Here is a 19,800-nt window from a genome sequence, read left to right on the forward strand (position 1 = left end):
TTCTAGAATTAGAATTACAACCAAATCTATTTATTAGGCATTTTTGGAATTGTACCAGTTGTGACTGGGTGCATGCCTGTCTCCACACAGCGAATATCTCATCATTCTTACATCATTAAATCAAACGCCTACACTTGTTTACATCCATGCAGTTGTCAGATATATTGGCAGGTGTTATGTATAGGTTGAATTGCCTGATACACACAGGTTTAAATATACAAAATTCCACAAATACAAACACATATAACTGCACATTAATTTCTTTGATATATTTCCATGAATTTGGAGGAGATTGACTCACCTTTGATGAAAACAGCATTTTCCAAAGAAGATACAAAGAAAAAAAGCTGCCATGGTCACGACTATCAGTACAATTTGCTTCCAGATCTCAACACGTGAAGCTAAATATATCAGAGAGGTAGTGTTAGAACAGAAAAATCAAGGCTTTCCCATTATGAGGCCATTACCCTGATGACTCTGGACAACTAAACATACATATTGCCACCAATATTCTTTCTTTGTTTGTTCTCTAATTTTCTCAATGGCATAATTTTCTCCTCAATTAGAAATTCAGGGGCTCCATTCCATAAATTGAGCCTATAATTCCCAGACAACCCCAGAAACACAGGATAGATGGTCTTCTGAACTCTTGCCCAGGCTGTGATGATAGACAGTGTAGGCATTGTACTGTCAAAAGGCTTATACAGAGTTATTCACTTGCACAATTGGAGAAGCCGTTCAGTTATGAGTATAATATTATAATGGAAGTAATGTTATGAATTAGTTCATAGTTGTTAGTAATAAAACATAACACTGGAGAAACTCAGCAGGTCAAACAGTGTACTTCATTTAGCAAAGATAAAGTACATAACCAAAGTTTTAGGTTTGTGCCTTCATCAAGGTATCATTGAAAATGCTTGTTCATTTATGATTGTTTATTAATTAGCTGAGAACATGAATGGTTGAAATATTTGCCAATGCTTTGAAATAAGCTACTTTATAACCTTATGGCAAAAGGCAGACAGTAAGCCAAGAGCACCTGGAGGTGAATCTTTCATGCTAGCTTTGTCTTAACACCCCAAGTAACTTGAAAATTAGAAACCATGGTTGGAGTACCAGCAATCAGGACCTGGGTTCAAATCTTGTGCTTTCTGTAAGGAGTTTGTACGTTCTCCCAGTGTGTGGATGGGTATGTCTAACTGTCAAAGCTGTGCTGCATGTCCATTTTTAAAAAAAATTGAAAAGTACATTTAAAAAAATTGTCCAAGGCTGACACCAAAACAAATTTGAAGGACCATGATGGAATTGTATTATTATAATGGACAATTACAGTACCCATTGTATGTTTGTGAATAGATTCAATTGACCTATTCCTTTAACCTTTAGGTAACCCATGACATTTTGGAAAAGTTAAATCCTTACAGCAGAACCAAGAGATCACAGAACTGCTGGAGGGATACTATTGAGGGAGTACAGCACTATTGGAGGGGCAGTACTGTCAAAGTGAACTATTATAGTTATGCTCTGTTCCTGAGGATGGTTTAAACATGGCATGGACGGCATAGCGGTTAGCACAACATCTTTACAGCGCCGGCAATCAGGACTTGGGTTTGAATCCTGTAAGGAGTTGGTATTCGTGGACCAAAATGCCTGTTACTGTGTGGTATTTAAATAAAAATTCCTCATTCATTTTCAATTAATTTTAACCAAAGTGAATTTAATTTATCCCTTTTTCCATTATCATCGGAGATTAGTGTACAAAAAAATTGCTGCTATCCAAGATAAAATATAGATTCATTTCAAAGCTTGTGAAAAATATGATTAAATATTTCAGGATCAGAATCCGATTTAAGATACTGAATAAATTCCAGTGGCATTTCTTGCATCAAATTTTCTTTGAACTCCATCATCTGATCCGTAGCTTGGTTAAGACCCACCTGGATATCATTTTTCTTCAGGAGTTTTACCCTTTGATAGTAACGGGCCATTGGGATCTTCTTCAGTCACTAGGTCATCATAATTAGCATTTGAGCACTCAGTTTAGCTTATCTACAGTTCTTCATTTAAAAAAATTAAATCCAGAAGAGGTCTGAATTTCCTTCCCAAACATCTAACCTCCAACACTACCTCTTGTATTCAGCTTGAGAGTTGGTCCAGGAATGCCCTCTCCTCCGTTAGTGGAAGCAGTCATCCAGATCTCGTACGTAGTGGCAGGCTCCAAGTTCAATAATGTGAAGTTGTGTAGTGCAGAGCTTATATTGAGAACTATGAGAAAGAATACAAATTTTAGGAACATTGAGTTCACCCATTTTCTCACACTTTTATGTCCATGTGTTTCATTAATTAGCATAATTGTTTTCACCAATGTCTAAAGTTCACAATCTCTACAGCTTCATGATCAAAATCTTGTCAGGCTTAAGGGTGAAGAAAAAGGTTACTTAATAATTAGGGACACTGCAAGTGAATTTCTCCTGCAAATATACCTCCTTCAGGTATATTCGTCCGCACTGCTGGAGAAGCAGAGAATAGATCATGTCCCTGATGGAACAATGGAAAAATTTATTTACTGTTATCGTGCAGATATGGCCAGCAGTTGTAAGATGAAGCCAGGAATGACTAACTATCATGGACTCATTGGAAAACACGATGCCTCTCAGAACCAGGATAAACATTGCTAAATCTAGGACAGTGGAAGTCAGAGTCAGGTGGATCATGGAAAGCATTCTAGCTGATTGCATATCTGTCTGGGATGGAGGTGCCAATGCCCAGGACAAGAAAAAACTCCAGCGGGTTGTTAACTTGGCCTGTGACATCACGGGCACCAGTCTTCGTTCTACCAAGGACAATCTACAAGAAGCGGTGTCTTAAGAAAGCGCCTCTTTCTTCAAAGACCCCCCCACCAATCAGGCCAGGCTCTCTTCACCTTGCTACCATCAGGAAAAAGGTACAGGAGCCTGAAGACGAGCACTCAGCACCACAAGGACATCTTGTTGCCCTCTGCCATCAGATTTTTCTTGCACTATCATTATTTATTTTGTAGAGGTTCATATAAATGCACTATGATGCTGGAACAAAGCAATGGATTTTGTGACATGTTCATGACAATTGATTCTGATTCAAGTGGAATTATTATTAACGTGGGTCAGTGGAAGCACAATCTGTATAATCCTGGATTATTTCTCTTACCTTTCTGTTTGCTGTCTTCCTGTGCTTGCTTTAGCCAATATAGGGTGTAGTAAAGAATAAAACCCTGGCGAAGGCTCAGAGGAATAGCTGCCCACAGCAATGTGGCTGAAGTCTGGGAAATGTTGTATACTGAGACCTGAGGACCTGTGAGTGGCACTACACAAAAAAAGAAAGAAAAAACTTGGAGAACAATGAATTTTATGTTTTCATCTGAATGCTTTAAAGGCATACACAACCAACAAAGGAGGAGAGGCACCAGCCAGTGCCAAATAGGACCTATATTAAATTTATATATAAATTTTAAATTTAGACACCATCACGGTAACAGCCCCTTTCATCCCATGAGCCTGTGCTTCCCAAATACAGTAATTAACCTACAGCACCTGTAGGTTTTGAAGGATGGGAGGAAACTGGAGCACCCAGAGGAAACCCACACAGACATGGGAAGAACATATATACAAACTCTTAACAAACATCGCCAGATTCGAACCTGGGTCGCTGGTGCTGTAATAACATTGTACCAACTGCTATGGTAACCATGAACAAAATCTGTTACAATAGTTGGACTCCAGGCTCAAATATTCCAGAACTAGAAATTACAAATTAGGAGTCTAACAATAGGTTTAATTCTGGGTGAAGGCATCCCATACTCTTAACTCAGAATTGCTCTACTAATATCATGGCATTGGTAATTCTCCAGCCAGAGGCAAAGGGTTTCCTCCATCATTCTATCAATACTTATTGAGACGTAAACATTTTTATTTAATCCAGACCTCAGGTCAATTTTAATGACCATAATTTACCATTCTAGCCTTTAATGCCCTTTCTATATTGCAAAATACAAAAGCTCCTCTCAGTACAAAGCAGTGTTCTATAGCTATGAATGCATAGAGTTGCTGTAAGAATCTCTTAATGTTTCCTACAGAGAAACCGTCAGTTCTGCTCAACAACTCATTGCATTGGCTGTGATCTATACAAGCTTCTTCCTAACTTTATTCATCTCACTTTGTTAGGGCACCATTTTTTTCTTCTCCCTCAGGTTTTGATTGAAGGTCTACAGAAAACCTATTTTCCCTATGGCAGCAAGAGGGCAAAACCTGCAGCAAACTTCTCAGCCTCTAAGTGAGTTTCTCCTGAATTCTTTACTGGATTAATTGGAGAGCTCTTTTGGTGGAGGAAACATTCTCTACATTTAATAAAGTTTTCCTTCCCAATCTTAAAGATTTCTATTCAGTTAATACTCTGCCTTCTTTTTTAAATATGGAGTCTCACCATGTTCAGTTTCTCATGGTAGCTTGTAGAGGTGACTGCTAAAAGTTCTCCCTCAATTAGACCCACAATAACAACTACATGATATTATACTAAATAACAACTACATGATATTATACTACCTCCTTCTTTTGCGTAGTATATGGTGAACACTGGTCCACCCAGGCCATTCTGATATCGAGTATACACTGAGACTTTGTATGGAATCAGCGGTTGCAGAACACCTGTAGAGAAAGCAAGACTGTCATGATGTCTGGAACTATCTCGAGCTGCTTCCAAACTAAGTCAGGAATGAATTTATACAAACTCAACACACCTATTATTGATAGCTAAAGTACACAGTGGAACTAGAGTTATTAATGTTTAGTTTTAGAGCATGATATTTTTAACAACTTGATAAGACATAGTATAAGTCTGTAAAAACTTTCAGTTTAAGTACAGCAGAGGCTAGATACACAATAAACTTCCAACTACGTTACCTGTGCAAACTCTCCTATTGGGAGTTAAATATTTTTTTCAAAATTAGTGTATCATGTACAAAGTCAGCTTTTCTAGCTCATAGCTAATTGCCCCTGCTTTATTGGCATTTAATATGTCAGACTACTTAAGAACGGTAGTTTTTCTACAATGATCTTGCAGAATCATGGACATAATTACTTATATTCAGGAGTATGCTTCTGTAAGATGTGGCCTATCCTGGATATTGGAGGAACAAAACCTCATCTTCCGTCTGGGGACCTACCGGCCGAATGGCATTAACATCCACTTCTCCGGTTTCTGTTAGAAACCCCTTCCCCATCTTCTTCCCCCGTCTCCTTTTCTCTAGCACGCTCTCTCTCTCTCTTTCCTTTTTCTCTCTCCTTTCACAGAGCCATAATCAATTCTCACCTTTCCTCTTATATCCAATTGACACCTTTTGTCTGTTGGTCTGTATTCCTCCCTTCTCAATCTTACTTTAATTTAGATACCTGTTTTTTCACATACCTCAGGCCCGAAAAATCAGTAATATATCTTTATTTTCTATGGATGCTGCGAGACTGGCTGAGTTCCTCAGCATTTCTATGTGTTCTGTCTACAATCACAGCGTCTGCGGACATTCATGTTTCACTCCAACAAGTCAAAGTCAAGTATGCCTGATGACTTTATTTTCTGGAAAGCTTCAGTTGGACCCACTGAGGACCATACTTGAAAATGTTATAGAAATGGAGGCTGTATTTACAGGGAATGATCAGATAGGCTTTGTTTATTCTCACTGGAATGCAGGAGGCTGTGGGGTAACATGATAGAGTTTATAAAGTGATGAGTTGTGCATAGATGATCACAGTCTTTTATCCAGAGAAAGGGAGTCTAGAACTAGAGGGTTAAGGGAGTGGTTCGCAACCATTTTTTTCCTCATCCACAAACCACCTTATCCCTTTCTAACAAAGCGATATGTGAGTGGAAAACAGAAGGTTGAGAACCAATGGGCTAAGATTTAAGGTGAGAAAGGAGATCTGAGGGAAGCTTAAATAGGAAAGGACTAAAGGATCATGAGCCCGGTGCAGACACATTCCTGATTGTTTATTGAACTTAAATCGTATAACTGCCACAGTAGGATAGGAATTTAGGTCTTTACATTATTAATTCAGGTTTCTGGATTACAATCCCGGTGATGTAATTTCTGTTTCACAGTACTCCACGAATAAACCCGACAACAATCTTATAGCTCAGGCTGAATCCTATACCTACCATTTCTCAGGGCTATGCATTCATTCAGTGCTGGCATTTTCTTCCATTCTGATGGCTGTTCTGGCAAATTCATATTGGTCCATTCCACCACAAACTCAAGTACTTTTTTGGCCGGTGCCTCCCAGCACACGTGAACCTGTTCTTTCCTGTTGTGGACAGTTATATTCAATACTGGTGGTTGATCTAAGGAAAAACATGTACAACAAATACCAAGAATGAGTTTAGTTTTGAATTCTCTTCCCACCGCCTTGCTCTTGCAAATAAACTTGAGTTAGTTCCATGCTGATGCTCGCCCTCTGATATTTAAATCAATCTGTCACTTGAAGTTAGTCCTTTAATTCATGTTCATCGCTGTATATGACACTAGCCAGGCCAAGCATTTTCCCTACACCCAACTGCTCATGAACTAATAGGCTTACAAGCTATTTTCTGTGGGTCCAGAGTCACCTGCTGGCCAGATTAGGTAAGAATAGCAGAATTCCTCCCTTGTGAATCTTTTAGCATTTAAATTAACATTTTATTTTTGTTTAAATTATTCAGCAATTTAAATTTTACAAAGTCCTTTATGTGACATCAGGCACGTAATGGCATATTGATTTTCACTTCTGCGAAGAAATTCATGTGTGTGCACAAATACGCTTTTTGATGTATCACATTTATAAGTAAAACTTGTGTGCATGCATTGGCGTACGCAAATCTACTTTTCTTCTTGAAAATTCATCAAGTCTCATGACATCTGGTCAGATATGGGCAGGAAAACCTCCTGATTCCCCCTACTACTATCTTTCCTCATCTTCATGTTCAAGGAGGTTAGGAGGGAGTACTGAAGGTAGCCAGGGTTGTAATGTACCTAGTCTATTTAAATGTTCAGCATCGGACTTGTCAGCCACAAACGAGCCTGCAGCTGACGTGGACTTTTTACCCCCTCCATAAATCTTTGTCCGCGAAGCCAAGCCAAAGAAAGAAAAAGAAATTATAGTAGCCATTTAATTTTTTTTGGTATTGTGACAGAGTATTTAGAGGTGGTTTGGGAGAAATTGCTGGAGCAGCTTGCACATTTTAAAATACAGAGTTTTTGCAGGACTTTTGCAGAGGAGCAACAAAGTAGCAACATACAGCAGCTTGCCTGAGAGAGCATGTGATCTTTCCAGACAGACAGAACAGCTTTGCTCTCAGAGAGGGAGGGAGTGAAAAAGAGAGGAGAGTCACAAAAATCAGTTCCAGAGAGACAAGCTGGCAAACTTTGGAAGGCTGCCTGGTCAAAGAAGACTGGCAGACTGAAAGGTGACCTGAAAGAAAGAGGATCATCTGGAGAACCCTGAAGGGGGAAATTTTGGTTAGCAAGACTGATTGAGAAGGAATCAGTTGCGGATGTCCTGGAAAAGGAATCTCTCTCTGAAAACCAGCAAGAACCCTCCTGAGTGGTAACCATTTGCCTGTTAAACACCAAAGCTTGGTGAACTTTGTTAATGCTAACCTCTGTGCACAGTACAAGAATTGCCTGCAACCAGTGAGATTGGACTGTGATCCAAAGAACTTCTCTAATCTTAAATACACATTACACACACCTGCACTTAAGTATTGGGGGGGGGGGGGAAGGGGAAATTAAGTAAATGAAGTAGGTTAAGTAAGTAGGTTAGCGCTTAAGTGTTAGAGAGGGGATTAAATTGGTTAGGTAGGTTAAGTAAGTAGGTTACGTAATGTTAAAGTTTAATTCTGTTTTCTTGTTCAATTATAATTAAAAACTACTTTTGTTTAAGTAACCCTGTGTTGTGGTACATATCTATTGTTGCTGGTTTTTGGGGTCCTCTGGACTCCGTAACATTATCCTGAATTATTTGCAAAGCCAACATTTTTTAGCCATTCCCTTCTTATAAAACTCTTCTATGAATGAAGTCAACGAACCTTCTTGTGTGCAGTAAGATCATATTAAATGGGATAGACTCAAAAACAAATCTGACAACTCATTGCTAGGTATCCATGAGATGAGATACTGCGGATTACTAGCAGCAATAGATATGCACATGTGACAAACAAGCACCAGGACTTGGTCTGGGTGGTGGTAAGAGAAGACCTTCCAGTCAGATCCTTCCTGTACAACTGGAGCATCATCCACCACCCATGTTGTCCTCAAGATGACTGTGGTGGAATGGAGACAGTTGGCAGATTCACAAAGAATGTGTGGAGAAGGGTCCTTGTCATGGTTCATCCCCAACACTGCGTGACTCCCCTTGATCTCCTCTTGATCTCCCCTTGATCACTATTGTCTCCTCCCTCCCTTCTTCACCTATCATCTCCTGCCTTTATGACCACCCCTCCTCCCCCACTCTTTTGTTCGAACGCCTGTTGATGTTCCATACCTTGATGAAGGGCTCAAGCCCGAAATGTTGGTGATGTATTTTTACCTTTGCTACATAAAGGACACTGCTTGACCTACTGAGTTTCTCCAGCTTTGTGTTTTTACTTCAACCGTGGTTTACTTCAGCCAACTTAAGGGAGGTGTGGGGAAGCACAGTCTAGAGTCCTTCTGTTGCAGACATTGAGGGGCTTAGACCAAGGGGAAGTCCATCAAACAACAGGGGGGGAAGAAGCAACAAGGTGCCACAGAGCTGGTAATGGTGTATTTAGAGTATTGATATGATTGACACTATAGGTGTGAAAAACTGAATGTTTTTCATTTTTGTAAATAATTTATTGTGAAAAAAATCTATTTTTGGAAAAAAAACTAAACAATCTGAAATCTCATGGCCATCATGTGCCTCAAGTCAATCCTGATTCAAGGAGGGGTGCAGAAGGCCATCTTCCCAAAAATCTTTCTGTTTTTAGTGCAGACGAACATTTTGCGAGCAGTGTAGGGTGACTCAGAAATGTGGTATCAAACTTGAGACGCTGCTGCATATATAGGGCACAACACCTTTACAGCAATCAGGACCGGGGTCCGAATCCTGTGCTGTCTGTAAGGAGCTTGTTCTCCCTGTGACTGCATGGGCTTTCCCCGGTGGCTCCAGTTTCCTCCCACCATTCGAAACGTACTGGGGGTGAATATTAAATGGGTGTAAATTGGGTGACACGGACTCATGGGCCGAAATGGCCTGTTACCGTGCTGTATAACATAACATAATATAACAATTACAGCATGGAAACAGGCCATTAGGCCCTTCTAGTCCGCACCGAACCAAACACCCCTTTCTAGTCCCACCTCCCTGCACAATGCCCATAACCCTCCATCTTCTTCTCATCCATAGACCTGTCCCACCTTTTCTTAAATAATATAATTGACTCCGCCGCCACTATTTCTCCCGGAAGATGATTCCACACGGCTACCACTCTCTGAGTAAAGAAGTTCCCCCTCATGTTACCTCTAAACCTCTGCCCCTTAATTCTTAACTCATGTCCTCTTGTTTTAATCTTTCCTCCTCTTAACGGAAATAGTCTATCCACATCCACTCTGTCTATCCCTTTCATAATCTTAAATACTTCTATCAAATCCCCTCTCAACCTTCTACGCTCCAAAGAATAAAGACCTAATCTGCCCAATCTCTCCCTATACTCTAGATGCTTAAACCCAGATAACATTCTGGTAAACCTTCTCTGCACTCTCTCCATTCTGTTTATATCCTTCCTATAATTAGGCGACCAGAACTGCACACAGAACTCCAAATTAGGCCGCACCAACGTCTTATACAATCTCAACATCACCTCCCAACTCCTATATTCCATGCAATGATTGATAAAGGCCAGCATACTAAAAGCCTTCTTCACCACCCTATTCACGTGAGTTTCTACCTTCAGGGAATGATGTACCGTTACTCCTAAATCTTTCTGCTCTTCTGTATTCATCAATGCTCTCCCATTTACCACGTATGTCCTATTCTGATTCTTCTTACCAAAATGAAGCACCTCACACTTATCAGCATTAAATTCCATCTGCCATTTTTCAGCCCACTTTTCTAAGCAGCCCAAATCCCTCTGCAATCCTTGAAAACCTTCTTCATTATCCACTATTCCACCTATCTTAGTATCGTCTGCATATTTACTAATCCAATTCACCACCCCATCATCTAGATCATTAATGTATATAACGAATAACAATGGGCCCAATACAGATCCTTGAGGCACACCACTGGTCACCGGCCTCCAACCTGACAGACAATTATCCACTACCACTCTCTGGCCTCTCCCTTTCAGCCAATGTTCAATCTAATTGACTATCTTAAAATTTATACCTAAAGACTGCACCTTCCTAACTAACCTTCCATGTGGTACCTTATCGAAGGCCTTACTGAAGTCCATATAGACAACATCCACTGCGCTACCCTCATCCACATTCCTAGTCACCTCTTCAAAAAATTCAATCAGATTGGCCAAACATGACCTTCCTCCCACAAATTTAAATGCTGAACTGCAATAACACACTGAACAATAACCAGGGCTAAGCAAACCCAAAAGCAAGGGATGAGATTAAGCCTCATCAGTCCTGATGATCAGGTTGTGGTTAATTATGTAGCTATCAAGAAGTAGAATCCCCCAAGAACATGCCCAGAATCTAAGTGATAAAAACAAGTGAAGCATTTGCAATCACATTCAGCCAGAATTGCCAAGTGAATGATCCATTTTGGTTCCCTCCTGAATTCCCCATTATCACAAGCCAGACTTCTGTCAATTTGACATGTGATATTAAGGAATGGGTGGGGGGGTCAGGGCACGACCACACCAAGCCCGCCCCTAGCGCTGCGGTAGAGCACCTGAGCATAACCAAGGCCACAGCATCCTCTTCAGGCCTCTGTTTCTACCACCATCGCTGGGGTGCCAAGGCACGGAAGTGTCGTCAGCCCTGCTTGTTCCAGGGAAACGACCAGGCTGGCCGTTGTTAATGGACTCAGCCTGCTCCACCTGTGGGACTCAGTCAGTGGCTGGCGGTTCCTCGTTGACACTGGAGCCCAGATCAACGTCACACAGGCCACGGCCATTGAATCCAGAAACCGACCTCGTGGACTTCCCCTCCGTGCGGCCAACGCAATGGCAATCCGGACATATGGAGACAAGACAGTCCACACCCAGAAACGAGTTCCAGCAGATCCTGGACGAGTTCCCGACACTCCTCAAGCCACAGTTCTCCACTGCCTCACCGCACCACGGTGTGTTCCAGCACATCCCCACCCAGGGCCCGCCAGTTCACACCAAGGCACACCGGCTCCCACCTGACAAACTCCAGGTTGCGAAGGAGGAGTTTTTGCATCTATTGTGGCTGGGGATCATTCGGCAGTCCAACAGCCCGTGGGTCTCGCTGCTCCACCTGGTCCCAAAAGCCTCCGGCAGCTGCCGTCCCTGCAGAGACTATTGACGGCTCAATGAGGCAACCATTCCTGACAGTTACCCCATCCCTCACATCCAGGACATTACAGTCAACCTGCATGGTGAGAGGGTCTTCTCCAAGGTTGACCTGGTGCGCGGATATCACCAGATCCTGGTGCACCCTGAGGACATACCCAAGACGGCCATCATCACTCCCTTTAGCCTGTTCGAATTCCTGCGCATGCAGTTCGGGCTCAAGAACACTGCTCATTCCTTCCAGCACTTCATGGACTCTGTGGTCAGGGACTTGGATTTCGTCTTCATTTATTTGGATGACATCCTTGTCGCCAGCAATGACCGGGCGCAACACAAGGCCCACCTACGTGCCCTTTTCTCCCGGCTGGCCGACTTCGGGCTTACCATCAACCCGGCCAAGTGCCAGTTCGGGAAAGAGTCCATGCAGTTCCTGGGCCATACCATCACGGCCGAAGGAGACACGCCCGCTGCTGTGAAGGTTGCCGCCATCAGGGAGTTCCCACACCTGAACAGCCTCAAGGGGCTGCAGGAGTTCGCGGGTATGGTCAACTTTTACAACCGCTTCATCCCAGGAGCTGCGCACATCATGTAGCCACTGTTCACCCTCATCGCAGCCAAGCACAAGACGCTCACTTGGAACCCAGAAGCCTGCACCGCATTCGAGGCCACCAAGGACACCCTCGCGAAGGCCGCCATGCTCGCCCACCCACACACCAACCTGCATATGGCACTCTCTGTCGATGCCTTTGCCACAGCCGTCGGAACCATCCTGGAGCAGCAGGTGAATGGGCATTGGAAGTCGCTGGCATTCTTCAGCCGCCTGCTCCACCCACCGGAACGCAAGTATAGTGCCTTCGACCGCGAGTTACAGGGCACGTACCTGACACTGCGGCATTTCTGCTATTTTTTGGAGGGGAGGACTTTTACCATCTTCATCGACCACAAACCCCTCACCCAGGTGCTTGCGATGGCAAAGGATCCCTGGTTGGCCCGCCAGCAGCGTCACCCCTCCTTTTCGGAGTTAACCACCGACATATGGCACAAGGCGGGGAAGGACATTGTGGTTGCCGATGGTCTCTCGTGATCGGCCATCTGCACACTGATGCCCCGTCTCGACTTCGACCAGCTCGCCTGGGACCAGGAAGCTGATGAGGAGACAAGGGCCGGGGGGTGCTTGGCAAGATGGCGTAAAGAACAGACGTGCCTTCCAGTCCTCTCCTGACTCTAACTTATTGTTTTGTCTTTAAGTGCCCGTTAAAACTTTTTAAAAAAAGTTTATAAATAGTATGAGATGTTGAATTAATACCTAATGGTACATTTGTTAAAAAAAAAGTAAAAGGAAACATCAACAGATTGTTAAAAAATTATATTTTCCGAAATTATCTGAGCCTGCTTGTTTACAAAAAGCCATGACTCAGCGTGAAATGGATTCAGGAAAGCAAGCGAAGAATTCGGCCTCGGAACTCCGTTCTGATTCCGTAAGTCTTTCTGAAGGTCATTTTCAGCTGCCTTTAGAACAAAGGGCTGGCCGGATGCCAGTATTTCAAACAACGTCTACTGAGACTTTGACTGCTGAATTAGCTGGGGCGCCACCAGTTGGAGAGTTAAAGAGTTGTTATTTGACTGCTATACCACCAGTTATAACAGCTCTTCCAGATACTGATGTAACAAAGCTTTTAAAGGAGGTTTGGATCAAAGATAACCCTGATCATCAGCCTCCTGATACTTCTGGGGGGTCTGTGGCAGGGGCTCTTACACGGAGTCAAACTGCAAGAAAAGCTACTAAATTAAAAGAAGGGATAGAAGGTCCTCTGATTCCACAAAAACAGCAGAATCCCACCATGTCTGGATCTACTGATGTTGATATACTTTTCAAGAGTCTTGAAAAGATATTTTCTTCAATGATGCATTTAGGTGATTCTATGAATAATCTTAATGCATTGGTGGATGTCAATACTCAACAGGTGGCTGATTATGGAGCTTTTAAAGTTGAAACTATTGAAAGACTTGAGATGTGTGATCAAGGATTATCTGATGTACAAGATCAATTGCAAGATGTGAATAAAACAATTGAAATGTTACAGATTCAGAATAAAAATTTAGCAAAAAAGGTTGATTATTTGGAGAACCAATCCAGACGGAATAATGTAAAAATTGTCGGCTTGCCAGAAGGCATAGAAGGGCCAGATCCAAGAAAATTTTTCACTGAATGGATTCCACAAGTGTTGGGACAAGATAAGTTTTCTGAAGGTTTAATATTGGAACGGGCTCATAGAGCTTTGAGAAGGAGACCTTTTTCAGGACAGAATCCAAGACCTGTTCTGGTTCGCTGTTTAAATTTCTGTGATAGAGAGACTATTTTACGTATGGCTATTAGAAATGCACAGCAAAACAAATCTCCTTTGATGGTTCAGAGTAATCGTGTTTTCTTCTATCCGGATTTGAGTCAGGAAATTATGTTTCAACGACGTGAATTTAATTCTGTGAAAGAATTATTGTGGAAAAAAGGATATAAGGCAACATTTAGATACCCTGGGGTACTGAAGAAGTCTAAGATGGCAATCCAAGTGATTAATATGATGGCAGATTTGAATTTAATTGATATTTGGCGAAGAGTTAATCCTTCAGAGAAAGATTTTTCTTTTTATTCCTTACGAAATACTTTTTCTAGAATTGATTATTTTTTAATATCAGCACATTTGCAGGATAGGGTTACATCTGTGGAGTATAAGGCTAGATTGATTTTGGATCATTCATTACTATTATTAGAATATTTGAGTTCACAAGATGTTCAGAAAGCTTCAAGATGGAGATTTAATACTATGCTATTACGACGCGAATTTAATTCTGTGAAAGAACGGTTGTGGAAAAAAAGACATAGGGCAACATTCAGGTATTCTGCGGTACTGAAGATTTTTTAGGATGGAAATTAGCCAAAATTCTTTGACAATCCTAAAGAGGTTATGGACTTTGCTTAATCTCTACCAATCATGCAGTTTCAGGAACGATGTAGTCCTTCAAGGTCTCCAAAGAGAGTAGAGATGTAAGGTGGTATCCAGATTTTTAAAAGAAATGGAAGCAATGGTGATCGAAGTGGTAATGTTGATTTAAAAAAATAAATATTTTATCTTTTTTTTGAAAAGAGTTTAAATAGTTTAAATAATGATGATAGTTTAATGAAATGGGAGTTGGGAGAGGGAACTGGGTGGGCACTAGTTTCCAGAAGTCATCAGCTACCTGTGAGTTATCTCACACCCAATATTTTGGGGGAGTTACCGCTTTGGGCAGTTTAAACAGGAGGAGGTAGTTGTGACCTCCGACCTGTTTTTTTTTCTTTTTAATTTTTGGGTTAAGAAGTGAAGGTTCTTTTATATTATTTTTTAAAAATAAATAATTTTTTTAAATCTCTTTTTGTTTTGATTGTAATTGAGAGGGAATTAGGAGGTTTTCTTTCGTTTTTTTTCTCTTTTTTTGGGTTTTTTTTTCTCTTTTTTCTTTCTTTTTTTAGAGGATGATGTCACAGAAGATAATAAGTCAAAAATTGAGGATGTTGAATTAGATGAAGAGGAAGATGAGGGGAAAGGTTAAGAAGAAGAAGAAAATTAAGTACAAATACATTGAGGGAGAAGAGTTTAATAAAATTAAGTTAATTTTGATAGAGAATTTTGAAGATGTTATAAATGAAGAATATGGAGAATTTTATAAGAGTTTGAACTTTTTTTCTTTTTTTTTCTTTTTTTTATATAAGGGGAGGGGAAGGGAATAAAAAGTTTATCTGATTGTTTTTCTAAGGGATGTTTTTGTTCTCTCGATGAATTATAAAGGAAACTTGGTATTAATGGAAAATCTGTATTTATGTATTATTAATTATGATTTTTTGTATAACAGATATGTGGTTGATATATGATTTTAATATTTGAATTTAGTTTTAAAGTGGATTTCATTTTTTAAATACATGAATTATGTTTGATTTAAATATATGTTTAAGGGTATTATTTTAGTATTGATATTTTTTTTATTGTTAGCAATTTTTTTTGTTAAGTTTTATCCTTTCTTTGTAAGTGGGGTTTTTTCTATTTTATTTATAACATTGTTAATTAATTCTTCACTCTTTATTTTGGGGGGGAGGGTTGGATTAATTTTAAATTAGATGATTAATGTTGTGTTATAATTATTGGGGGGGTTAATTTGTGTAGTTTAATGATGTAGTATTCTAATTTTCATTATCTTATTTTTTATTATTTCTTTAAATGTAATTTTTATTTTATTCATGTCATAAAATTTTAAATAAAGTTTAAAAAAAAAGGAGACAAGGGCCTTCAAGATTGCCATCACCTTAATACAACATGGATGTCTTTCTGGATATAAAGTTAATTGGGAAAAAAGTGAAATATTACCGGTAAGTGAAGGAGATTATTCAGTTTATAAGAATATTATTAATTTAAAATGGACTGATCTAATTAAATATTTAGGTATAATTTTGAATGTTAATTATCAATCTTTATATAAATTAAATTATGTTCCGTTAATAAAAAAAATTAAAACTGATTTGATTAATGGAAAGATTTACCTATTAATTTATTGGGTAGGATAAATACAATTAAGATGAATATTTTTCCGCGTATCCAATATTAGTTTCGATCTATTCCATATTTACTTGATAATATTTTTTTTCGAGATTTGAATAAAATGGTTAGGGAGTTTTTAATGGAGAGGTAAATTTTCGAGAGTCGCTTTGAATAAATGAACTTGGAAATATGAGTTAGGGGGATTACGTTTACCACATTTTCAAAATTATTATGAAGCAGCCCAACTTAAATTTATTAGTTCATTGATGGATTTGGTACGGCCTCCTAGTTGGGCCAAAATTGAGATGGCAAATATTTCTGAATTTTAAATACATCAATTTGTGTTTAGATGGAATATAAATTTGTTACAGCAGTATAATGTGCCTATACTAAAACATCTAATGAAGTTATGGATAAAGAAAAATAAAATGATAGGCTCTAGGGGTGAATTATCGGCTTTGACTCTGTTATATAATAATCAACTTATTTCTTTTTCAATACATAATCGAAGTTTATTGCATTGGAGATTTAAAGGTGTGAAAAATTTGGGAGATTGTGTTAAAGAGGGTAAATTTTTATCTTTTAATCAGATGAGGGACAGTTTTTGGGATTGATAAGAACTCTTTGTTTCCCTATTATCAAATTCAATCTTTGGTAAAACGTATGTTTGGTAGAGATATGATTTTACCTGAAATGACTAAATTTGAGACTTTTCTTATGAAGGTACTAGAGAAGGGTTATATTTCATCTATGTATCAAATGTTACAGGATGGTATGGATAAAAAGGGTTGGGATAGATCTAAAATTAAATGGGAAACGGATATTGGTTTTATTTTTTCCAAGGATGATTGGTTAGATATCTGTTATGATAGTGTGACGAGATTGATAAATGCACGTTATGCAATGATTAACTATAATTTTTTACATCAATTATACTTAACACCTGAAAAATTTAAAAAGTATGGTTTTCATGAATCAGATTTGTGTTTTAGATGTGGTAATTCAGTTGGAATTTTTTTTCATGCTGTTTGGTCATGTATACAATCTTTTTGGAAGAAAATTCAATTGTTTTTAGAATACCGGTCGGTATAAGATTAAAATACTTTTAGATCCGACAGTATTTTTATTGGGTAGTTTGCAACCTCTGAAAGGCTTGGGATTAGATAATTTTCAGCTTGCTTTTGTATATTTAGCTTTATCTGTAGTGAAAAAATGTTTTGCTAGTACGTGGAAAGATACGAATATGATTGATATTAATAGATGGCATAATGAGTTGAAATATTGTTTAATAATGGAAAAATAATAATGCGTGACAATTAATAGTTTTTTTATTAATAAGTGGTTGTTATATTCAGAATATTTACATTTCAATTTACATTGATTAGATCTTAATATGTATATTTAATTTTTCTTTAATATTTTTTCCTTTTTCTTTCTTTATGGCTCTCCTTAGGAGAGTTGGCTGAAGGTGGGGTGGGGTGGGTTCTTTTCTTTTCTTTTATATTTCTATATATAAAAAAATAATGTTTATGGTTAATTGTTGTATATGTTATGTACTATTTGTTTTTTGAACGAATAAATAACGTTTAAAAAAAAAGATTGCCATCACCGACCTGCAGTTCCAAGACCTCCCGAATCCGAGCAGCGAAAGCACCAGCCTGTGCGATATCTCCTTGGGCACCCCGCGGCCAGTAGTTCCGCAGCAGTGGCACAGGCAGGTCTTCCATCACATCCACGGCCGAACGGTTCGTATGGCATGGGCTGAGGAAGCAGATCGCGGGCTGGGCCAGAACATGCACCCATTGCCAGACCTCCAAGGTGCACAGGCACACCAGGGCCCCCGTAAAGGAGTTCAAGCATGTCCAAGAACGGTCAGTCACATTCATGTGGACATCGTCGGGCCCTTACTCGTTTCCCGGGGCAACCGTTAACTGTTTATGGTGGTGGACCGCACCATTCGCTGGCCCGAGGCGATCCCAATGCCAGGTGCCTCCACCGACTCCCGACTCCTGCTCCCAAGCCCCGTTGCATGGTTGGATCACCTGGTTCAGCGTCCCGGCTCACCTCACCAGTGATCGGGGTGCCCAGTTCACATCTGCGCTCTGGGCACAGCTTGCCAACAGGTTGGGGATACATCTACACCTACCATCCACAGGCCAATGGACTGGTCGAACGTCTGCACTGCCACCTTAAGTCGGCGCTCATGGCCTGCCTCACCGGTCCCGACTGGACGGACGAACTGCCTTGGGTGCTCCTGGGCATCCGCTCCACTCCCAGGAAGATCTGCAGGCGTCATCAGCTGAGCTGGTCTACAGTGTGCCGCTGGCACTACCTGGTGACCCAGCAGTCGCTGCATGAACTACTTCCTCACCTCAGGGTACGCTTGGACTCCTTCGAACTCCCACTACCACCCAGACATTGCACCCGCCTGACTCACGTTCCTGGCGAGCTGCTTTCCGCGGAATTCATTTTCGTTTGGTGGGGCCCGACTGCGGCGCCTCTGCAGCGACTGTACGAGAGGCTGTACAGGGTTATACAGCGTTCCGGCTTGACGTTCACACTGGACTTGGGCGGCAGGCATGAGCTCTTTACCATGGACAGGCTGAAGCCAGCGCACCTCGATCCCACTGAGCCCATGGTTGTTGCCCAGCCCAAGAAGCGAGGCTGCCTGGCAAAAAAGGACATTGGCACCGGTTCTTGGTGGGGGGGGGGGGAATGTGTGGTGGCTCACCACAAGGCAGGCGAACTGGTCCCACTTGTAAGCCACGCGGTGGGGCAGCTGGCCAAAATGGTGCCGTTGGTGATTTCCCTTCCTTCCTGCTCGGGGCTCAGAAACCCACGCTTGGGGGGGACCACGTGACGCCCGGATGACGTCAGTGCCCTCTAGCACGGTACTCAGCCAGGTCAAGGCTGGGAGTATAAGTGCAGCCCAGCAGTCTGCAATAAACTAGACTGCTCACTGAGCTCAACCTGTCTGGTTGCGTGTGTTATTGCAGGAGCAGTGTAGCCGCCGCTACATGCCATTCATTACATACTGTAGAGGTATGGTGAGTGATATTTGTGCATTTTCCGAAGAACTAAATTGGCTGTCTATTCTATAACTAGCCCTCTCCACGGGCACAGTTAGAGTAGCAGTTAGCACAACGCTGTTACAGTGCTAGAAACGGGGACTGGGGTTCAAATCCCACGCTGTCTGTAAGAAATTTGTGCGTTCTCCCCATGCTTTGTTGGTTTTTTCTGGGTGTTCTGGTTTTCTCTCACTGTTCAAAACGTTGTGGGTTAATTGGGTGTATATGAGCAGCAGAAGTTCGTCAGCCAAAAGAGCTTGTTACAGTGTTGTATGTGTAAATTACATTTTTAAAAAAAATTCACTTGTTTAGGTGAAGCTGCAGCAATGTTTATGAAAAGGCTCCTTAATTAGCTCCCCATTCTTGACTTTAAATATTCATGCCCATCAGCACTGATGCAAAACAGCTCCAGTGTGTCCCATCTGCAAAATCGTGAAACATGAAAGTCTGCAGACACAATGCTGGCGAAATTCAGTGGTCAAACAGTGTAGTTTATGTAACAAAGATAAAGATACAAAACTAATATTTTGGGCTTGAGCCCTTTATCAAGGTAGAAGATGTAGGTATGTACCTGTAGCGCTATCAATCAATCGCATTAGACAGAAAGTTGTGATTAATAGGCTTTAATCACCTTAAGACATCAACACATC

General features: G+C 40.8%; 1 protein-coding gene and 1 long non-coding RNA gene across 6 annotated transcripts in view; one reads left to right on the forward strand and one right to left on the reverse strand.

Moving 5' to 3' along the window:
* Window positions 1-19,800, forward strand: part of LOC138758511 (uncharacterized) — an 83,176-nt gene that overhangs the window by 13,397 nt on the left and 49,979 nt on the right. For all 4 annotated transcript variants that reach the window (XR_011354309.1, XR_011354308.1, XR_011354310.1 and 1 more), the window contains 2 exons: window positions 14,511-14,610; window positions 15,808-15,913. This is a non-coding gene — a long non-coding RNA (uncharacterized lncRNA). The remainder of the gene's footprint in view (window positions 1-14,510; window positions 14,611-15,807; window positions 15,914-19,800) is intronic.
* The window catches only part of LOC138758510 (interleukin-12 receptor subunit beta-2-like), a 74,255-nt gene that overhangs the window by 2,661 nt on the left and 51,794 nt on the right, over window positions 1-19,800 (reverse strand). For both annotated transcript variants that reach the window (XM_069927506.1, XM_069927507.1), the window contains 5 exons: window positions 6,184-6,366; window positions 4,578-4,679; window positions 3,187-3,342; window positions 2,128-2,265; window positions 302-401 (listed from right to left, as the gene is read on the reverse strand). In XM_069927506.1, the coding sequence (XP_069783607.1) occupies window positions 302-401; window positions 2,128-2,265; window positions 3,187-3,342; window positions 4,578-4,679; window positions 6,184-6,366 (679 nt within the window). The remainder of the gene's footprint in view (window positions 1-301; window positions 402-2,127; window positions 2,266-3,186; window positions 3,343-4,577; window positions 4,680-6,183; window positions 6,367-19,800) is intronic.

Source organism: Narcine bancroftii, chromosome 3 (genome assembly GCF_036971445.1).
Source record: "Narcine bancroftii isolate sNarBan1 chromosome 3, sNarBan1.hap1, whole genome shotgun sequence".
NCBI lineage: Eukaryota > Metazoa > Chordata > Chondrichthyes > Torpediniformes > Narcinidae > Narcine > Narcine bancroftii.